The sequence below is a fragment of the Sabethes cyaneus genome, chromosome 2 (genome assembly GCF_943734655.1).
Source record: "Sabethes cyaneus chromosome 2, idSabCyanKW18_F2, whole genome shotgun sequence".
Lineage (NCBI taxonomy): Eukaryota > Metazoa > Arthropoda > Insecta > Diptera > Culicidae > Sabethes > Sabethes cyaneus.
Genome location: NC_071354.1, coordinates 82,643,034 through 82,659,991, shown reverse-complemented (window position 1 = coordinate 82,659,991; position 16,958 = coordinate 82,643,034). Strand labels below are relative to the sequence as shown.

At 44.9% G+C, this 16,958-nt stretch overlaps 1 protein-coding gene across 4 annotated transcripts in view; it reads left to right on the top strand.

Moving 5' to 3' along the window:
• LOC128738104 (venom metalloproteinase 3) overlaps positions 1-16,958 on the top strand; it is a 373,270-nt gene that overhangs the window by 284,555 nt on the left and 71,757 nt on the right. For all 4 annotated transcript variants that reach the window (XM_053832958.1, XM_053832957.1, XM_053832959.1 and 1 more), the window contains 2 exons: positions 12,391-12,529; positions 12,791-13,056. In XM_053832958.1, coding sequence (XP_053688933.1) covers positions 12,391-12,529; positions 12,791-13,056 — 405 coding nt within the window. The remainder of the gene's footprint in view (positions 1-12,390; positions 12,530-12,790; positions 13,057-16,958) is intronic.

The window sequence follows — 16,958 nt, the reverse complement described above, 5'->3', positions numbered from 1 at the left end:
TTCTGTTCTCAGAATAATCTGAGCACGTGGCAGCCCTAGTTCTGAACCGTTAATTTGCTTCGTTTGTTCTCTGGCAAGCTGACAGTTCGGTAAACCGTAGTTCTTTTTCAAATGCTGATCGTTCGAATGCTCTTCCTCTAGCAGACCTCTCACTGGAAGTGTCTACAGAAATACTAGAGAATCTGGAATGAGCAAATGGCCAAAACACTCAATAACTCGCATCATTAACGGGAAACTAGCAGTCATTAACTTTTTGTCGAAGAGCCCAATTACCCAATTAATTAGTGTTCCGTGATCGTCGTAAGGGGGGCCGGTTACCAACGGGACTGTGATATTATTATGCAATAACGGACAAGTGTTGCGATTTGCACACCACCGCCAGCGGCGGCGGCTGCGAACGGACTGAACTCAAGACTCACGTTTATTGCCCTATTTATAGGTACATCGTTCGATAAAAGCTTATTGTCACTATATCTAGCCAGAACAACAATGAGACAAAGCGCTATTGTTGTTCTGCTAGATGTGAAGGTCAACGCGGTCATACTGCGGCTTTGTGCCGCAACATACTCCCGCACCAAAACCGAAGGTTTTAAACTGCGATGTACAAAACGAAAATGATTCTAGGTCTTAGCAGTAAGGCAAAAAATTTAACTGGTGAGGTATTGTCGAAATCACGTAGACTATCACTTGAACTGGCGCAGAGCGGCCGGAATAACGTAACTGGACCGTGTGTCCCTACAAAATGGCGCGGAGTGGCCGGAATAACGTATCTGGACCTGGTGTCCTCCCAACATGGAGCCGAGTGGCTGGATCATCAAAAACGTATTGGCGCTGGATGGCCGGATTATCACAACTGGACCTGACGTCCTCACAAAATAGCGCGGCGTGGCCGGATTATAACAACTGGACCTGGCGTCCTCACAAATTGGCAGGATTATTACGATTGGACCTGGCGTCCTCACAAAATGGCGCTGCGTGGCCGGATTATAACTGGACCTGGTGTCCACACAAATTGGCGCTTGGTGGCCGGATTATCACACATGAATTTTTCTACGATGTACCGATGAAACGAAATGGATGAACGACAAGTGTCAGCGAGTTAGCTTCCTTCTGGCAGACGACCCAGACGAAACTTCTAACCGCCACCAAACACTTGCTGATAAGAATACACCCTCGGATGCTGCAAGCTTCGGTGCTGTACAGCCCTCCTACTACTAGCTGAATCCAAAACCAGGGATTCAGAAGCTGAATGTATTTTACTAAGCGGCTGTGATTCGCCCACACCGGCATAGCTCCGCTCGGGGATTTGTTGCTAAGCGGCTGCGAAGTCACCCACACCGGCCTAGCTGAAGCGTAGTGAATGAAATCCTATTTCGACTATCGATATGCCGTACTTCCTCTGGTACGACGAGCACAGCAAGGTTCAGCAGCATCATCCCACTACGTGGATGCCAAATGTAATACACTCTAGTAGCAATGCAGCAACACGGTCGATGGATTTGATGTCCCGTTAGTAAACTGTTACTGTTCAAGTCACTATTCCACTACCGAAAATATCACGAGTTACTGTGGACCGATAACACGATCGATAAAACTGAAGTCCCGTTGGTAAAACGTTGTCAGTGCCAGGACAAATCCTGGTCACGGCACCAATGTTCCGTGATCGTCGTAAGGGGGGCCGGTTACCAACGGGACTGTGATATTATTATGCAATAACGGACAAGTGTTGCGATTTGCACACCACCGCCAGCGGCGGCGGCTGCGAACGGACTGAACTCAAGACTCACGTTTATTGCCCTATTTATAGGTACATCGTTCGATAAAAGCTTATTGTCACTATATCTAGCCAGAACAACAATGAGACAAAGCGCTATTGTTGTTCTGCTAGATGTGAAGGTCAACGCGGTCATACTGCGGCTTTGTGCCGCAACAATTAGTTTTCGAAGAGTACTCTGCATTAACTCCTTCCGCTGATAACTGCCGAATGTTCATCCTTGTCTTCCTCGTTGGTCCTCAAAGGGCCTTCACCTAATGATACGTTTAATTTGTTTTTCATGTCATACAAAATCGACGCTATGTTCAGATCGCCGTTGTATGCCACCCCTAATCTGGAATACAGTCACGCACCTGATGAGGAAACGACGATCCATCTTGCGGTGTAATCATCCTCATAACCTGCCTCTGACCTAGGAACAGGCACTCTCGGATCTCAAGGCCATTCCTTATGCCATCACTCAGCGGAAACATGCATGTCTCCTGCCCCGTTCCCGGGGTTGGTTACCCGATCTCTGGATAATAATGGATCGAACCTTAGCGAACGGATGCCGGCAGCATTTTCGCTGTCTTGAGTGTTCGGGGTACCTACAACGGCAGCGTTCGGTTGCTACATTTAACGGCGGATTGAGCCTCTGATGTTGGTTGCTGTTGTCAAGTGGTTGCTGCGTTAATCTTGGTGCCACGTTGGAGGTTTTCGCGGTGCCCTCCTAGTCTTCGCAGGCTTGCATTGTTTAGATGGCCGAGGGATACTCCTAGAGGGAAGTTCCGCATATTCTATCCGTAACACAGCAGAATTGCTTGCATACATGCACACATGCACACATGCGTTGCATTGTATCCCCAGAAGGGAGTTCCGCTCGTACCGTCATCGACTTTGCAGCAGAGACTGTTTCGTTCGTGTTGATTGGATATCTGCCAAACTGTCACATGAGTGGTGCGATCTGGCAAGCCGACTTTTGGTCACCCTCCATCAGCAGTTCAACGGTCTTTCCAAACTCATCGCGACGACGTATACGCCATGCTTGTGCTGAAAAACCGTCGTTCTGATTCTGTAGGAATCACGAAATTCTCTCGTCCGTGGTCCGATACTGCGCTACGCAATGATTAAGCTCCGTTCGAGCTTGGGAAGCTTAATAAGAATCAGACCCCCTCCCCTTTCTCAGACATTCCCTAGACAGAGGTCGCGTTAGCGTTATACCGAGGAGAGGAGTTCTCTTCCGCGTTTCGCTCAGCATGAAGCATGCTCAAACGCTGCTCGCTACATTGAGAGCAAAAAGCTCCGGATGGTCGTCATCAGCAGCCTGGAGCCGGGGTGACTCGTGCTGTTTCAGGTAGCCGTCTCCATTCAACCACTCGTCGGCAATTTCCCAATCGTCTTAGTAATCGCAAAACATTTTCAACCTAGTCGACCCATCTTACACGTTGAACCCTCCTGTTCCGAGCGCCTAAGAGTGGGATAAAAGCCAGTAAACGAGCCTGCTTTGAAAGGTTATGTTCTAGTGCCAATGCGAACCCGTGGGGTGATGCCTACAGGATCGTAATGGCAAAGACCAAGGGCGTGATGGCGCCCGTAGAGCAATCGTCAAAGATGCTGGAGCGGATCATCTCAGCCGAACATCCAAAGTAACGTCGGCGACGGCGGTTTGGAGGTCGGGGAGGAAGCGACAGTTACGAACGAGGAACTCGTTGAGATCGCTAAATCCCTAAAGATAAGCAAGGCACCGGGACCACACGAAATCCCGAATCTGGCCATTAAGGCGGCTATTTTAGAGGCTCCCGAATTATTTGGAGCAGTAATGAGTAGGTGCCTGAAAGATGGCCACTTCCCGGATAGATGGAAGCGACAGAACCTAGCCCTATTGCCGAAGCCGGGAAACCCTCCGGGTGTCCCCTCGTCATATAAGCCGATCTGTCTACTCGATACTGCCGCCAAGGTGCCGGAGAGGGTTACCCTTAACAGACTCGTACAGTACACTGAAGGTACAAACGATCTGTCAAGGAACCAATTCGGCTTCAGAAAAGGCAAATTTACGGTGGATGCCATCTTGTCGGTTACTAAGACAGCCGAGGTGGCAATCCAGTGCAAGAGGACAGGTATCCGCTATTGCGCAATTGTCACGCTCGACGTGAGAAATGCGTTTAATAGCGCTAGTTGGTGCTCCATAGCCATATTTTCAGAATCTTGTGCTATGCTACAACATGGAGGAGGGTCAGAAGTGCGTTCCAATCACCGCAGGGGTTCCGCAAGGTTTCATACTGGGTCCGGTGTTCTGGAACGTCATGTATGACGAGGTGTTGAAGCTAAGGTTCCCGGCAGGGGTTGTGATTGTCGGCTTTGCAGACGACATTACCTTGGAAGCCTATGGTGAATCTATCAGATAGGTTGAATTGACGACTGCCCACTCTATAAGCATTGTCGAAGATTGGATGCCCTCCAGGAAACTGGAGCTTGCGCATCATAAAACGGAGGTTATCGTGGTGAACAACCGCAAGTCGGTGCTGCAAACAAATATCAGCGTCGGGGACTGCAATATTTCGTCAACACGGTCCTTATAGCTCCTGGGAGTCATGGTCGACGACAAGCTCAAGTTCGGGAGCCACGTCGACTATGCCTGCAAGAAGGCTTCCACAGCTATTTCGGCATTGTCTCTTATGATGTCTAATAGCTCTGCGGTATATGGCAGCTAGCGAAGGCTTTTAGTCAACGTAGTCCAGTCCATACTTCGGTAGGGCGGACTGGTGTGGTCATTGGCATTAGGAACCAAAAGCTACCTAGGTAAGCTGGAAAGTACCTATCGTCTCATGTGCTTGAGAGTGGCGAGTGCGTCACTACATGACGCAATCTGCGTCTTAGGGGGTATGATAGCCTATTGGCATCATCATCAGTGAGGACGTAGAGTGCTTCAACCAACGTGGAACTAGAGGCATACGGAGTACCACAAGATTGGCTTCGATGACCACATGGCAGCGGGCATGCTCTGATTCCACAAAAAACCGGTGGACCCACCGGTGGAATTATCCGGGTGGGTCGACAGGCGCCACTCCAAGTCAACTTCCACCTGACACAGATTTTGTCAGGGCATGGTTGTTTTAGACAGTATCTGCACATGTTCGAGCATGCGGAGTCCCCCGCGTGTCCCGAATGCCTGGATGTAGAAGAAACTACAGAACATGTTTCCTTTATATGCCCTCGTTTCGAAGGCGTGAGAAGCAACATACAGGCATTTTTTTCAACAATATCTTTATCAAAAAACTGAACAAAAGGACGCTCTTCCACAGTTTAATGAAAACTCTATCATCAGCTGATTAAGCACGTCAAAGCATTCAAGTGCACATGTTCGCATGCTTCCCCCGGGGCGTGAATTGAAACAACAATCGATTTCATTAGCATTCACCAGCGATAGCAATCGATCGATCGATCGCTCGATCGCTCGAAGAGGAAACCAAACACATTCATCATCCTCAGCCAGCCAGTGTGCAGTGTATTCATTCATCGAATCCTAGCCACATTCACACCTGTATGTACATATTTACAACCGCATCGCCGGTCTTCTGTCGTGTTCTACCATTTTAGCATCAGAGATCAGCATTATGCAAACTCTCTTAGGTAATATTTCCTAATGCAAACAATCGCCTATAGAGTGATGATTTCGCTTTGCCTAGCTCTGCCTGGTGTAAATGGCACTCATCTGATCAACCAAGCGGCACCATAACACACAGTCTTAGTCGGTTCAAGTGACGATTGATTACCAATTCGTTACGAAGCTATTCATCAGCTTTTCCGGAATAGTACGCCGCATAGGCCAATAGCTATAAAGCATAATGATACACGCTCTTGGTTGTTGCCACCGCACCGGAGAAAAGAATGTGCATTTCCAACAGTACTTATTAATAACACATTACCGGTCCGGTCCGGTGATGATCGCAGCTTTCAGAACCACGCTGTGCTAATCACACTGTTCGATTGGTGCCGGCTAGAGTTATGCCTATCGATTGTATCAATGACGTGAGGCAGAAAGTGCCCAGACTTAGTCTTCGAAGAAACTGCCAATCACAAGGACAACCGCTGATATTGCAACAAACATCATTGAGATGCGAACTTAGATTAAAAGTCAATTGTCGTATGTAATTAAGTGTTTTTAAATTCTTTGGCAAATCAAATTGTTTAATTTATATTTTACAAGGGTGGTTGAACTCGCCAATCAGCTCAACTCGGGGCGGTACCAAGCAGCGAGGATAAAGGATTGCTTATTCGCAAACGCCGACAACGTGCTTCCAATAAATAAAAGACGTGCTCGTATTTCGCTTATAACTTCTTTAATCGAACAGAATAAGTTCAGTTGAAACCGTATCCGATAATTTATATACTGTTAGGATTCTTTACGGGGAAAAGTGGATTGCGAAGATTTATGGCTTTTGCGTGCCTGCAAAGCAGAAGTTCGTGTCGAAATATCTTGAAATGCAGTAGTTAATGACACACGGTAGATCGTGATCTTGATGTTACGTTGGTGTGGTGTGGTGACTCGATGCTCTAGCTGCGAATTGAGTTATGCCCAAAAGACATCGAAGATGTGCGATGCGTATCTGCTATGCTATGGAGAGCGGGCATAATTTTAAAGATCACGGCAAAAGGTTAACTGCATTTGGAGCTCTTGGTGGGAACCGGCCGGTTAACCCTCGAACTGGTCAGGCCATCTGTAGAACACTTTCGATTTTGGAGTCTTAGTGCTACATGTGAAATTTGTTTAAAATGGATAATATGGAAAAATGTGTTTAAAACAGATTTCTTTACATTTAGGCATCAATATTACAACATGTGTTCAAGAATTATCATCTTTCAAAAACCGGATTTCAAGTAAATTGCGAAAAAAATATTTTGCGAATTTTGGCCATTTTTACTGTTGAAGAAAAAGGACGGTGAGAAATTTTTTTTACGGTGTTGCTCATGAAAGGGTTAAATTTATCCGTGCATTTTGCAGAGTGTTGCAGCAAGCGTGATCTGGATGCAAACGCGTAGAATGCGTATTAGCGTTTAAACCAGATAGTGGCAATAAATATTGTGCGATTGCATGAGAAATTCAATGTATCATATTTCTCTTTTGTGCTTCAACGGCATACATCTAAAAGTCTTGTGCTCATAAAAAGAAACATGCAATATATCCTTTGCATTTTGTAAGACCAATCGTAAGAAATGGATTTATAGCTATGATAGATAGTTATAATAATTTACAAATCGTACGATATAAATAAAGTGGATATTAATATCAAGATTATAACCTATAGCAGACATCTTTACCATCATACTTTATCAACATCTTTACCATATCTAAATCAACACTCACAGAATACGTTGCTCCTTCCTGGCGTTCATATTTCTAAGTTATTACTTGTAAGCACTGGGAAATTAGTATGTCTGAAATACATATTTAGCATCGCATCTGCCCACCGTTTGATCGCTGGAAATGTCAATTGATGAAAAAAATATATTGAATTTCCGTATCGACCTTAACCGATTTTGATAAGCATTTACATGCTACATTCACAATGACATTCACATTGTCAGTTTGACATATTGAAATGCATATTATATTTTTAAAGACCATATGCAAAACTAAGACTAAAGGAATGGAAAAATTTCCATAATATACATATCATAAAAACAGTTTGCCTGGTGGCAACACCATCTCTGGAAGAGTTAAAGTTAACGTTAAAGTTAAAGTTCTGTTATATAGAGACAGATATGAATTCATAGACATCGCTCAAATCAGTCCGCGGGTCGCACCGGTCACTTCCTCATAACTTCCTGCGAATCGTAGCTTAGCCATCACTGAGGTAAAAACGCACAACCATAGGTGTGCGACGTTAGGTCAGTACGGACATCAGGCCTGGGACCAGGGATGGACGAGTCTGTTAAAGATAACTCTCTCCAGCATATTGCCGGTAGTATCGAGCAGACAGATCGGCCTATTTGACGAGGGGACACCCGGAAGTTTTCCCAGCTTTGGCAATAGGACCAGGTTCTATCGCTTCCATCTGTCCGGGAAGTGGTCATCTTCCAGGCATCTACTCATTACTGTCCCGAATAATTCGGGAGCTTCCAAAATAACCGCTTTAATGGCCAGATTCGGGATTCCGTCCGGTCCCGGTCCCTTGCTCACTTTTAGGGATTTAGCGATCTCAATGAGTTCCTCGTTCGTAGCTGTAGCTTCTTACCCGACCTCTAAACCGCCGTTGCCCACATTACTTTGGATGATCGGCATGAAGGCCGACCATTTTACGCTATGGTCTGAGATACTGGAACGCCGGCCGTGGGACGATTCGGCGGCCTGGGACCAGGGCCTTGACTCATGGCGCGGAAAGAGACCCTCGATGATACTTTCCAGCATCTCTGGTGATTGCTCTGTGGGGCACCATCACGTCCTTGGTCTTTACCATTACGACCCTGTAGGCATCACCCCACGGGTTCGCATTGGTGCTAGCACATAACCTTTCGAAGCAGGCTCGTTTACTAACTTTTATCCCACTCTTAAGCGCTGCGCTTGCAGCAACAAGTGCTACTCGACATTCAGCCTTGCCTTCGTCCGAACGAGCTCTTTGCATAATTCTCCTCGCATGAGAGCACGCTCCGCGGAGTTCCACAATTTCATCTGTCCACCAGTAAGCCGGTTACCTCCCATACCTAGGTCGGCCTTTCCTAGGCATGGTAGCGTCACACGCTCGCGACAGTACCTCAACCAAATGATCAGCGTTCGGATCGGGCATATCGCGATCACCGCACTCTTTCGCTTCCACAAATACTTCAGGATCGAAGTATGATGTCTTCCATCCACGGGTGGTTGGAGTGTCGGCTCTAATCGCCGCCTGCCGCCTCGTTATCTGATCGACCCCATAGCGGACCACCTGATGGTCACTGTGAGTGTAGCCATTGTCTACCCTCCAGTCTCCTCTCAGACCAGGACTGCCAAATGTCACGTCGATGATAGACACTGCACCGTTTCTACTAAAGGTACCAACGTTGGACAGATCTACGTTGAGCTTTGCCAGAGCCTCAAGCAGGATCCGATCCCTATGGTTCAATGTACAAAACTCTTATTAGACCGGTAGTTCTTTATGGACTTGAAGCCGTGACGCTGCTCACGGAGGACATACGCGCCCTTGCTGTGTTCGAGCGGAAAGTGCTGCGGACGATATTTGGCGGAGTACAAACTGAAAGCGGAGAGTGGGGGAGGTGTATGAATCACGAGTTACAGGCACTGCTTGGGGAGACTCCCATCGTACATCTAGCGAAAGTTAGCAGGCTACGATGGGCCGGACACGTCGTAAGGATGCCGGACGAAAATGTGACGAAAATAGTCCTCTTCAACAACCCCACCGGCACCAACGTGCACGATGGCTCGAGCAGGTCGAAAGCGATTTGCGACTTCTGAGACGACTAGGAAATTGGCGACGAGTGGCCCTATGCTGCTGAAGAAGAAGAAGAAGAAGAAGAAGGTTCGTGCGACGACTTCCCCACGCTACCGCCCAAGCGATAAAGTCGCGCGCCACAACCACCAGTCTTAGACCAGTCAGCACAACTGATACTCGGTCTACTATCCGCGTAAACTGCTCGATAGACCAACTCGGCGGAGTACAACAGCTGCAGCAGAACACTCCACCCACTTTGGCAACCGCAAATCCCTCGGCTGCAGTTGACACAACCTCTTGAACCGGAAACTTGCTTGTCGTCCATATAGCCACCGTCCCGGACGCCGGACCTATCCGAGACCCAGTTGCCGTTTCCGGCAGGGACGCGATATGGGTCCGAGATGAAGGCAATGTCCGTTGCCGACTCAGAAACTCAGCTTGGTGCGATACGCTTAGCTTAGTGCTCAACCACCCGCATTTAGCCTAGTAGCTTTCAGGGCTTCGTTTCCGTCCGTCAGCGAAAGTCGTATAGTGGCTACATGGATCTCGACAGGACCGGTGCGCAGGCGAACCGCCTCGGTTGCCACCACCACTCCACATTGCTCTTTGAGAACTTGTACGACCTCGCACACTTCGGAGATCTCATCCAGGTTCTAAACCAGGAGAGTCACTTCTGGTGTGAGAGCACGTACCTGCACTCCCTCCTCGAGCACTCCTTCCGCTATCGACTTGTATGCGGAACTCTTCTTGGTGGCGTCCTTCTTTAACTCAAGGTTCATATCGCCAGTGCGGAAGCGGCGGATGCTCCGCACGTCCCTGAGTAGAGCATCTCCTCTCATTGCCTTCAGAACCTCCGTGTATTTCGACCCGTCGGTTTTCAGGATAAGAGCATCACCCTTCTTCGCTCGTCTACCTGTCGGTTTTTGGAAGCTTTCTTTTTAGTGGAGCTTCCTCTTGTTTTCCTCTTGGCCTTGACCTCGATCCACGGGCCACCCGTTTTGGTGCTTCCCGCTGGTTGATCGGTTGGCTCCTCCAAGCCGCTAGCCTGAGGGCTTTTACCGGGGACTGTCTCAGACGCTTGGTGGATGCCTTACCGCTGTTGGTAGCGTTCTCCGTGGCTTCCTGAGCCGCGTTGCAACACGCCGTCAACAGGCAGGCATCCGTCTATATTGACTTCGACGCTCTGGAACGCCCTATACGATGAGGTGCTGAGACTTTAGCTGCTGCTCACAGAATTCACTGGCGACACTACCTGCACTTCGAAGATTCGGTGAGTAGACACGAATGCCAAAAACATGCAGAAAAGAAGAGAATGTATGCAGAAAAACGCGTGTGTACCGCCGAAAATGAAGCGGTGACAAACGTGATGTTAGTGTTACTATGGCTAGAACGGGTGCAATTGCAAGGTTAGGCATAGCAGAAAGGTTAGTCACAGAGTCCATCAGGCAAGCCAAAGTATAGATCGCTTGGGCCTTGGCAGTTACGACAGTTAGGGCATATAGAAGCCACCATAGATGGTGTATCTAGACCCATACTCCCTTCTGAAGTAGTACCTAACGATGGTTCCAGGACCCTTGAGGAATGTGCTAGAGTAGGAAAGATTTTAGTAGGTACGCCCAAGAAAGCACCTTGTGAATCTTATACAACGCCGAAAAGGTGTTGTCTTGGGAAGAGTTTCTCAAACCGGCGATAAAAACAAACACTTCTCCCCCAGCTCTACGCCATTCAACTGGTGGCTCTAAAACACATTTAAGAATGCCCAATAGCCTTTCGGTGTGCTGGTGGCCGATCAAATAAAACAAACAAACATATAAGAATATTCCAATGCTCTCTAAGAAGTGGTGAGATCTGCATTTCTGATAGGGATTTAAAAAAATGTTTTTTTTTTTCAAATGTCAATAACGTAAAAACGGATGAATACATTTGAAAATAAAATTTTGTATGGATGTAGTAGTAATATATTGGCCATAGAAATTTAATGGGATTACATCGGTCCAGGTCGACACTTTTATTTTTATTTTATTTAACACCGCCTTCGATAAAAAACCGTACAGACCGTATTGAATTTCGAAGTAAAATTTATCGTTTTACTTACTAAAATCACGATTTTTCACCCAATCACCTGTTCCCACATCTTACCAATCACTATGAGTATGTGTATTACCGTAGCTCTGGTAGATGGTATGATCATCATTGAACGTGCGTACCGTTGAACCCTTCCAATACGTCGAAGAACACTTGAGTGCTCTCTTGAAGGGTGAAAAATCGGCAATTCCACGTCCCATGTTACCAATTAACAGTCCGCTTTCCTGATCCGGTCAGAATTTCTTTGCTCTTCGTACTTTCGTATAATTTTTAAGGTGCTATGACTAAGGCTACAGCCTGTGCGCTGCACTGTTTAAAGTCACATACTAGCACAAGGATGGCCCGCAATACGGAGCTCAGACGCCGTTTTGGGCCGCTTCTAACATGAAGAATAGACGCTCGGAAGTTCGAAAGAGCCCCTCTTCACTGTTAGCTTACCTAATCTTCATTTGGTTACTCGTATCCCAGCTGGTATCGCATCGCGTGGAAGCATAAATAGGAGTTACTGGATAAGACGTCTATTTTATTCCTACTAGTACGCGAGGCACGGATGGTACACGCTGTCCAGCCATTTACCAACCAGAATTTGCTATAATTCAGTTATAATTGTTATAATTCACATAATATTGAACAAAGTGACTTTAACACTTGGCCAGATATTTCTATTGACTATAAGCTATATCAATAATTCGCAACGGTTTTATGGCTAAGCTAGTTTTTATTTATATAAAAATAGCTGTTGGTTATACTTTCTTCAGCATAGACATATGTTAGCAATTGTAAATCAAAGCAATTGTAAATCAAAAAAATCAAATAAATATACCTGCCTAGCCTAAGTTTTACTCATTATAGCCCTTGCACGAAAGTATTTTTGCAATAACTAAAACAAGTCCTGGAGGTATCAAGTACTAAAAATGTGTAATCGAAAACAAATACGTATAAATTCATCATTGGTCAAAAAGTTATTACCCAACGTAATAAACTTGTTGTTACCGAGGCAAATTTACAAAACTCAAGATACTTACCGTTAAATTACACTAGCAAAACAACTCCATCGCATCCCACGTTTAATTTTTATATGCCCACTAACGTTCGACTTTTCCATCCTTTCCCTTTTCGTTGCAGGAGGGTAGTATAGGACATCAACTTGTGATAAAACCAGTGCCAACCGAAATCTCCCAGGCGGAGGATGGTAGTGTTCATCATGTTATTTTTAAGCGAACGGTGTCATCGGACAACCACAACGATGACAGCAGTGATTATGGTAAGCCTAGTGATCGAACGAAATGTTCTACACAGCCCGGAAAAGGATTTAACAGCTCGTTAATTATACTGATCGTGCTGTCGATTAAAATATTCTATCCTTTATAGCGAAAGCTGTCCATAACAATCAGCACTGCTAGAGCTAGAACGGATAGTTTAAAAAGCGCTACCAAAAGCAAACAAACCACCGCGTAAATCATGTCATCGACTAATCTTCACTTCTCCATCTTCTCTACCCCTTCGATATTTGCCACTTTGACAGCATTCATGGAGCCGGACCGGCTGCAGAAGCGATTTCGTACCAAACGAAGTCCGCAAGGGTATTACAAGTCACCACGAGCGCTCGATACCACAATCTATCCGGAGATTCTGGTGATAGTGGACTACGACGGCTACCGGTTACACGGCGGCGACAACGTCCAGGTGAAGCGCTACTTTGTCTCGTTCTGGAACGGAGTGGACCTGCGGTATCGGCTGCTGAAAGGACCACGGATCCGCATCAGCATCGCCGGGATCATCATATCACGGGTGAGTATTGATGAGAACTCTTCTGTTAGCAGCAACGGTCATGATTTTTCGACTTGTGATTTTCCGGTTTGTTTGATTGGTTCGAGTGTCTAATCTTGTTTAATCGATCAGATTTAATCGATTAGATAGAATCAACAGTCGGAATACTTGAACAAGTTGATGGCCTTCAAGAAATGTCATTGATGTATGCCCCATACAGGATGTTCACTGTCAAGCTATATCTAGTTTGAATTTCTGAACAGATGTGTAGTACCTTAGGTATTAACGAATACTCTGGATTATAAATAAGGTTCAAAATATCAATTACATTTCTGCATAATTGACCATTAATTTAATCTCCAGAATAAATCATTGTTCGTATTGTGGGAAAAAAGTCTACACAGACTGTTCATCGAATAAACTATTAACTGGAAAGATGAGCTGCAGCTTGGCGTAAAGGATTATTTATGTTGGCACATCGACCGCAGCCAGACCAATTCATTATCGACCCGCCACTTATAAACGCAATATGTTTTTTTTACAACCATCGCCATTACCGGCTAACTGTGACTATATGGGATTGACGTCTTGAAAAACAACATTTTATGCATATAGACATTATGGATTCTCAATGCCAACCGCTATTGATGGTTTTGCAACGGTGCAGACTGCGCTATCGGCTCGTGTTGATGGCAGATGATACTTTTACTTTTATCCTGTTCGTGATGAACCGACCGCGCGCCGTCATACGGTTTTTGCGGTTTGTGAATGGGCATTTTAGTTGCACCTTCGACGCTGCTGGTTCGGTCAGCCGGGCACTGCGCTGGTCTCAGAAACAAACAAAGCTTAGCTGGCCGAAGCAACTGGGGGCTTACCATAAAATCAACAGATTTTCAGTGTGCAAAGCTAGTAAAATAACGATTAGGTTGAATGTTATTGGTTGGAACTCGTACAAACACAGTTAGTTGGGTTCTTCAGGCATTGAAGAACCAGCGGACTAGCACAAGCTAGACACGTTAATCTTTTGTGATTATAATTTAGTTAAGGTACATTATAAAAAAACTTTGAGCTACTCGGGTGCACTTCTGCAATATGATGAAACTTTAATTATTGGGTTCTTCTGCTAGGAAACTAACTATTTGTCATCCATTTATTCGAATACCACCAAGTAGTGATCTATTCACTCATTTCAAAAACAATAAATAACTTTGCTTAAAAGTTATAGCTTTTGCTGTGACCAAACTTCAGATAGGGGGTATTCGCTGACAAAACATTTAAAAAAGTCAACTTTAATTTCAGTGCTTAGAAATGTCATATCCAATTTATGCAATACACCTAAATTGATGCAATATACTGCTCATACAGATGGAATGAACTCAGTATTGCCAACCTGGAAACAACAATTCGACCGAATCAGTTGCGTTCATGTTCGTGTAGTTCTCTACATTCATTCATCCTCAGTAATAGTGAATGAAGTCAAATATGAATCATTAATTCATGTTGAACTGTCGACAACGGCAAACGAAATTATAATAAACGTAGGCATAGCTCCGGATTTTTAATTAATTTCTTTCAGCCACGTTTTGGTTTATTTTATAAAGCAAGCAGTTTAATAAACTAAGCTTTGAGATCTAACATATCAGTCATGAACAAGAAAATTGACTGACAGGCTAGTCGAGCAATCATTCAGCACTGCAATTCATGAATGAATTAATTTGAAGAGTAGAAATATGAGAAAGACAAACACGGTCAGCAGTTCATATCCATGGGCTGACAGACTACCAGGGGTAAAACTGTACGCGCTGAATGCGTTTTATATTCGCCTTGCAAAGCTGTCAGTTTTTTCAAGCATTAAAAGCCATCACAGCATCACCACTCGAGAGGCTACCTCACATCCTGTTAGCCGGCATGTATTCTCCCAGCAAACAGTTTGGTCTGTATAACTTAATTCTAAATGAGATAAACGTCAGCATATATCGTCTATCAAATCATACTTCTGCTGCACAAATTGAAGAAGCCTGTAACGTAGTGCCACATGATGTTTTTTCGTTCGAGCTGCCGCACATTAACGAAGATATCATGAAAACTGCTTTGGGTAAAATGAAAACTTCGTATGCAGTCGGTCCGGATGGCATGCCCTCTGTTGTTTTAAAACGATGTAGTAATGCACTTTGTTCACCAATCGCAAAACTTCTTAATATATCAATACAACAGCGCAAATTTCCTGACCGATGGAAATTTTCGTATCTGTTTCCAATACATAAAAAGGGTGACAAGCGCGACGTCACAAAATATCGCGGGATCGCGTCCATGTGCCCAAAATTATTTGAAATTATCGTGAATGACGCTTTGTTTGCTTGCTGTAAATACTATATTGATGTTGACCAGCACGGATTTTTCCCGAAAAGATCGGTAACCACGAATCTGATGCAGTTTATTTCCCGGTGCTTGCAAAGCTTGGATTCTAGCTTTCAGACTGATGCTATTTACCTGGACTTGAAAGCTGCATTCGATCGAGTAGATCATAGAATACTGCTTTGTAAAATGGACCGACTAGGTGTATCTGCTGACGCCGTATGCTAGTTTAGATCTTACTTGACTAACAGAAGCTTATGTGTCAAAATAGGATCAAGTATCTCTAACCGCTTCTCCAACCAATCTGGAGTTCCGCAAGGCAGTAACCTCGGCCGCTACTCTTCTCGATTTTCATAAACGATGTTTCATGTTTAACCCCACATGATTGCCGACTCTTTTACGCTGACGATACAAAATTTTTTAAAGTTGTTACGTACCTGAACGATTGTATGGAACTGCAGGAGTACTTGAATACGTTTGTGAACTGGTGTGCTACTAACCGCTTAACACTGAGCATAGAGAAGTGCAACGTAATTTCATTTCATAGAAAACGATCGCCCATTGAATACAACTACAACATTTCCAACCACTGCCTTCTCCGCGTACAGTGTATAAAATATCTGGGAGTTCTGTTGGACAAGGAACTTACGTTCAAGAACCACTATGACAACATTATCTCGAGGGCCAACCGACAGCTGGGGTTCATCTTCAAGATTGCAGACGAGTTTCGTGACCCACTCTGCTTGAAATCGCTGTACTGCTCACTTGTGAGATCAATCCTCGAAACTAATTCGGTTATTTGGTGCCCATATCATGCTAATTGGTCTCGCAAAATTGAAATGGTGCAGATAAAATTCATCCGTTATGCTCTTCGACATCTCCCATGGCGTGATCCGCTCAATTTGCCATCGTACGAGAACCGCTGCCGACTTCTCGATTTACAGCCGCTGGACCTTAGACGACGAATCGCACAAGCCGTGTTTGCAGCTAAACTTTTAACGAATCACATCGACTGCCCGGCGTTGTTAGAACAGCTGAACATATACGCTCCGGAACGACCGCTACGTCAACGAAATTTCTTGTACCTGGAGCCGCGGAATCATTTATTTGGAGATCATGAACCTATACGTATAATATGTAACCGTTTTAATGAAGTTTTTGAAATGTTTGACTTTAATGTGCCAATTAATGTTTTTCGTGATCGTTTACTGAATGTTCTGTTTAGATATTAGTTAGGGATTATTCATTAAGACGCAACTGTCAGATGAATTTTGTAAAATAAACATAAACATAAACATAAACATATATCATGCGTAGAAACGGCATATACATGCAAACGTGGAGGCGATATACATGATTCAGTTCTTCAGAATAATTGAAATGCTGACATAATAAAACAGTTTATAGGACTGAGCCCATTAACTGGAATGCATTTCGATACAGTTACGAGATGAAGTTAAGTGATGTTTTAGACATCTCTTCAGAAAAGCGATGTTCTTGTGTAAACTTGCTGCGGCCTTTTTGGGTTCGATGAATTTGTTTGGCTCGGACGACTTGCTTGCCATGAT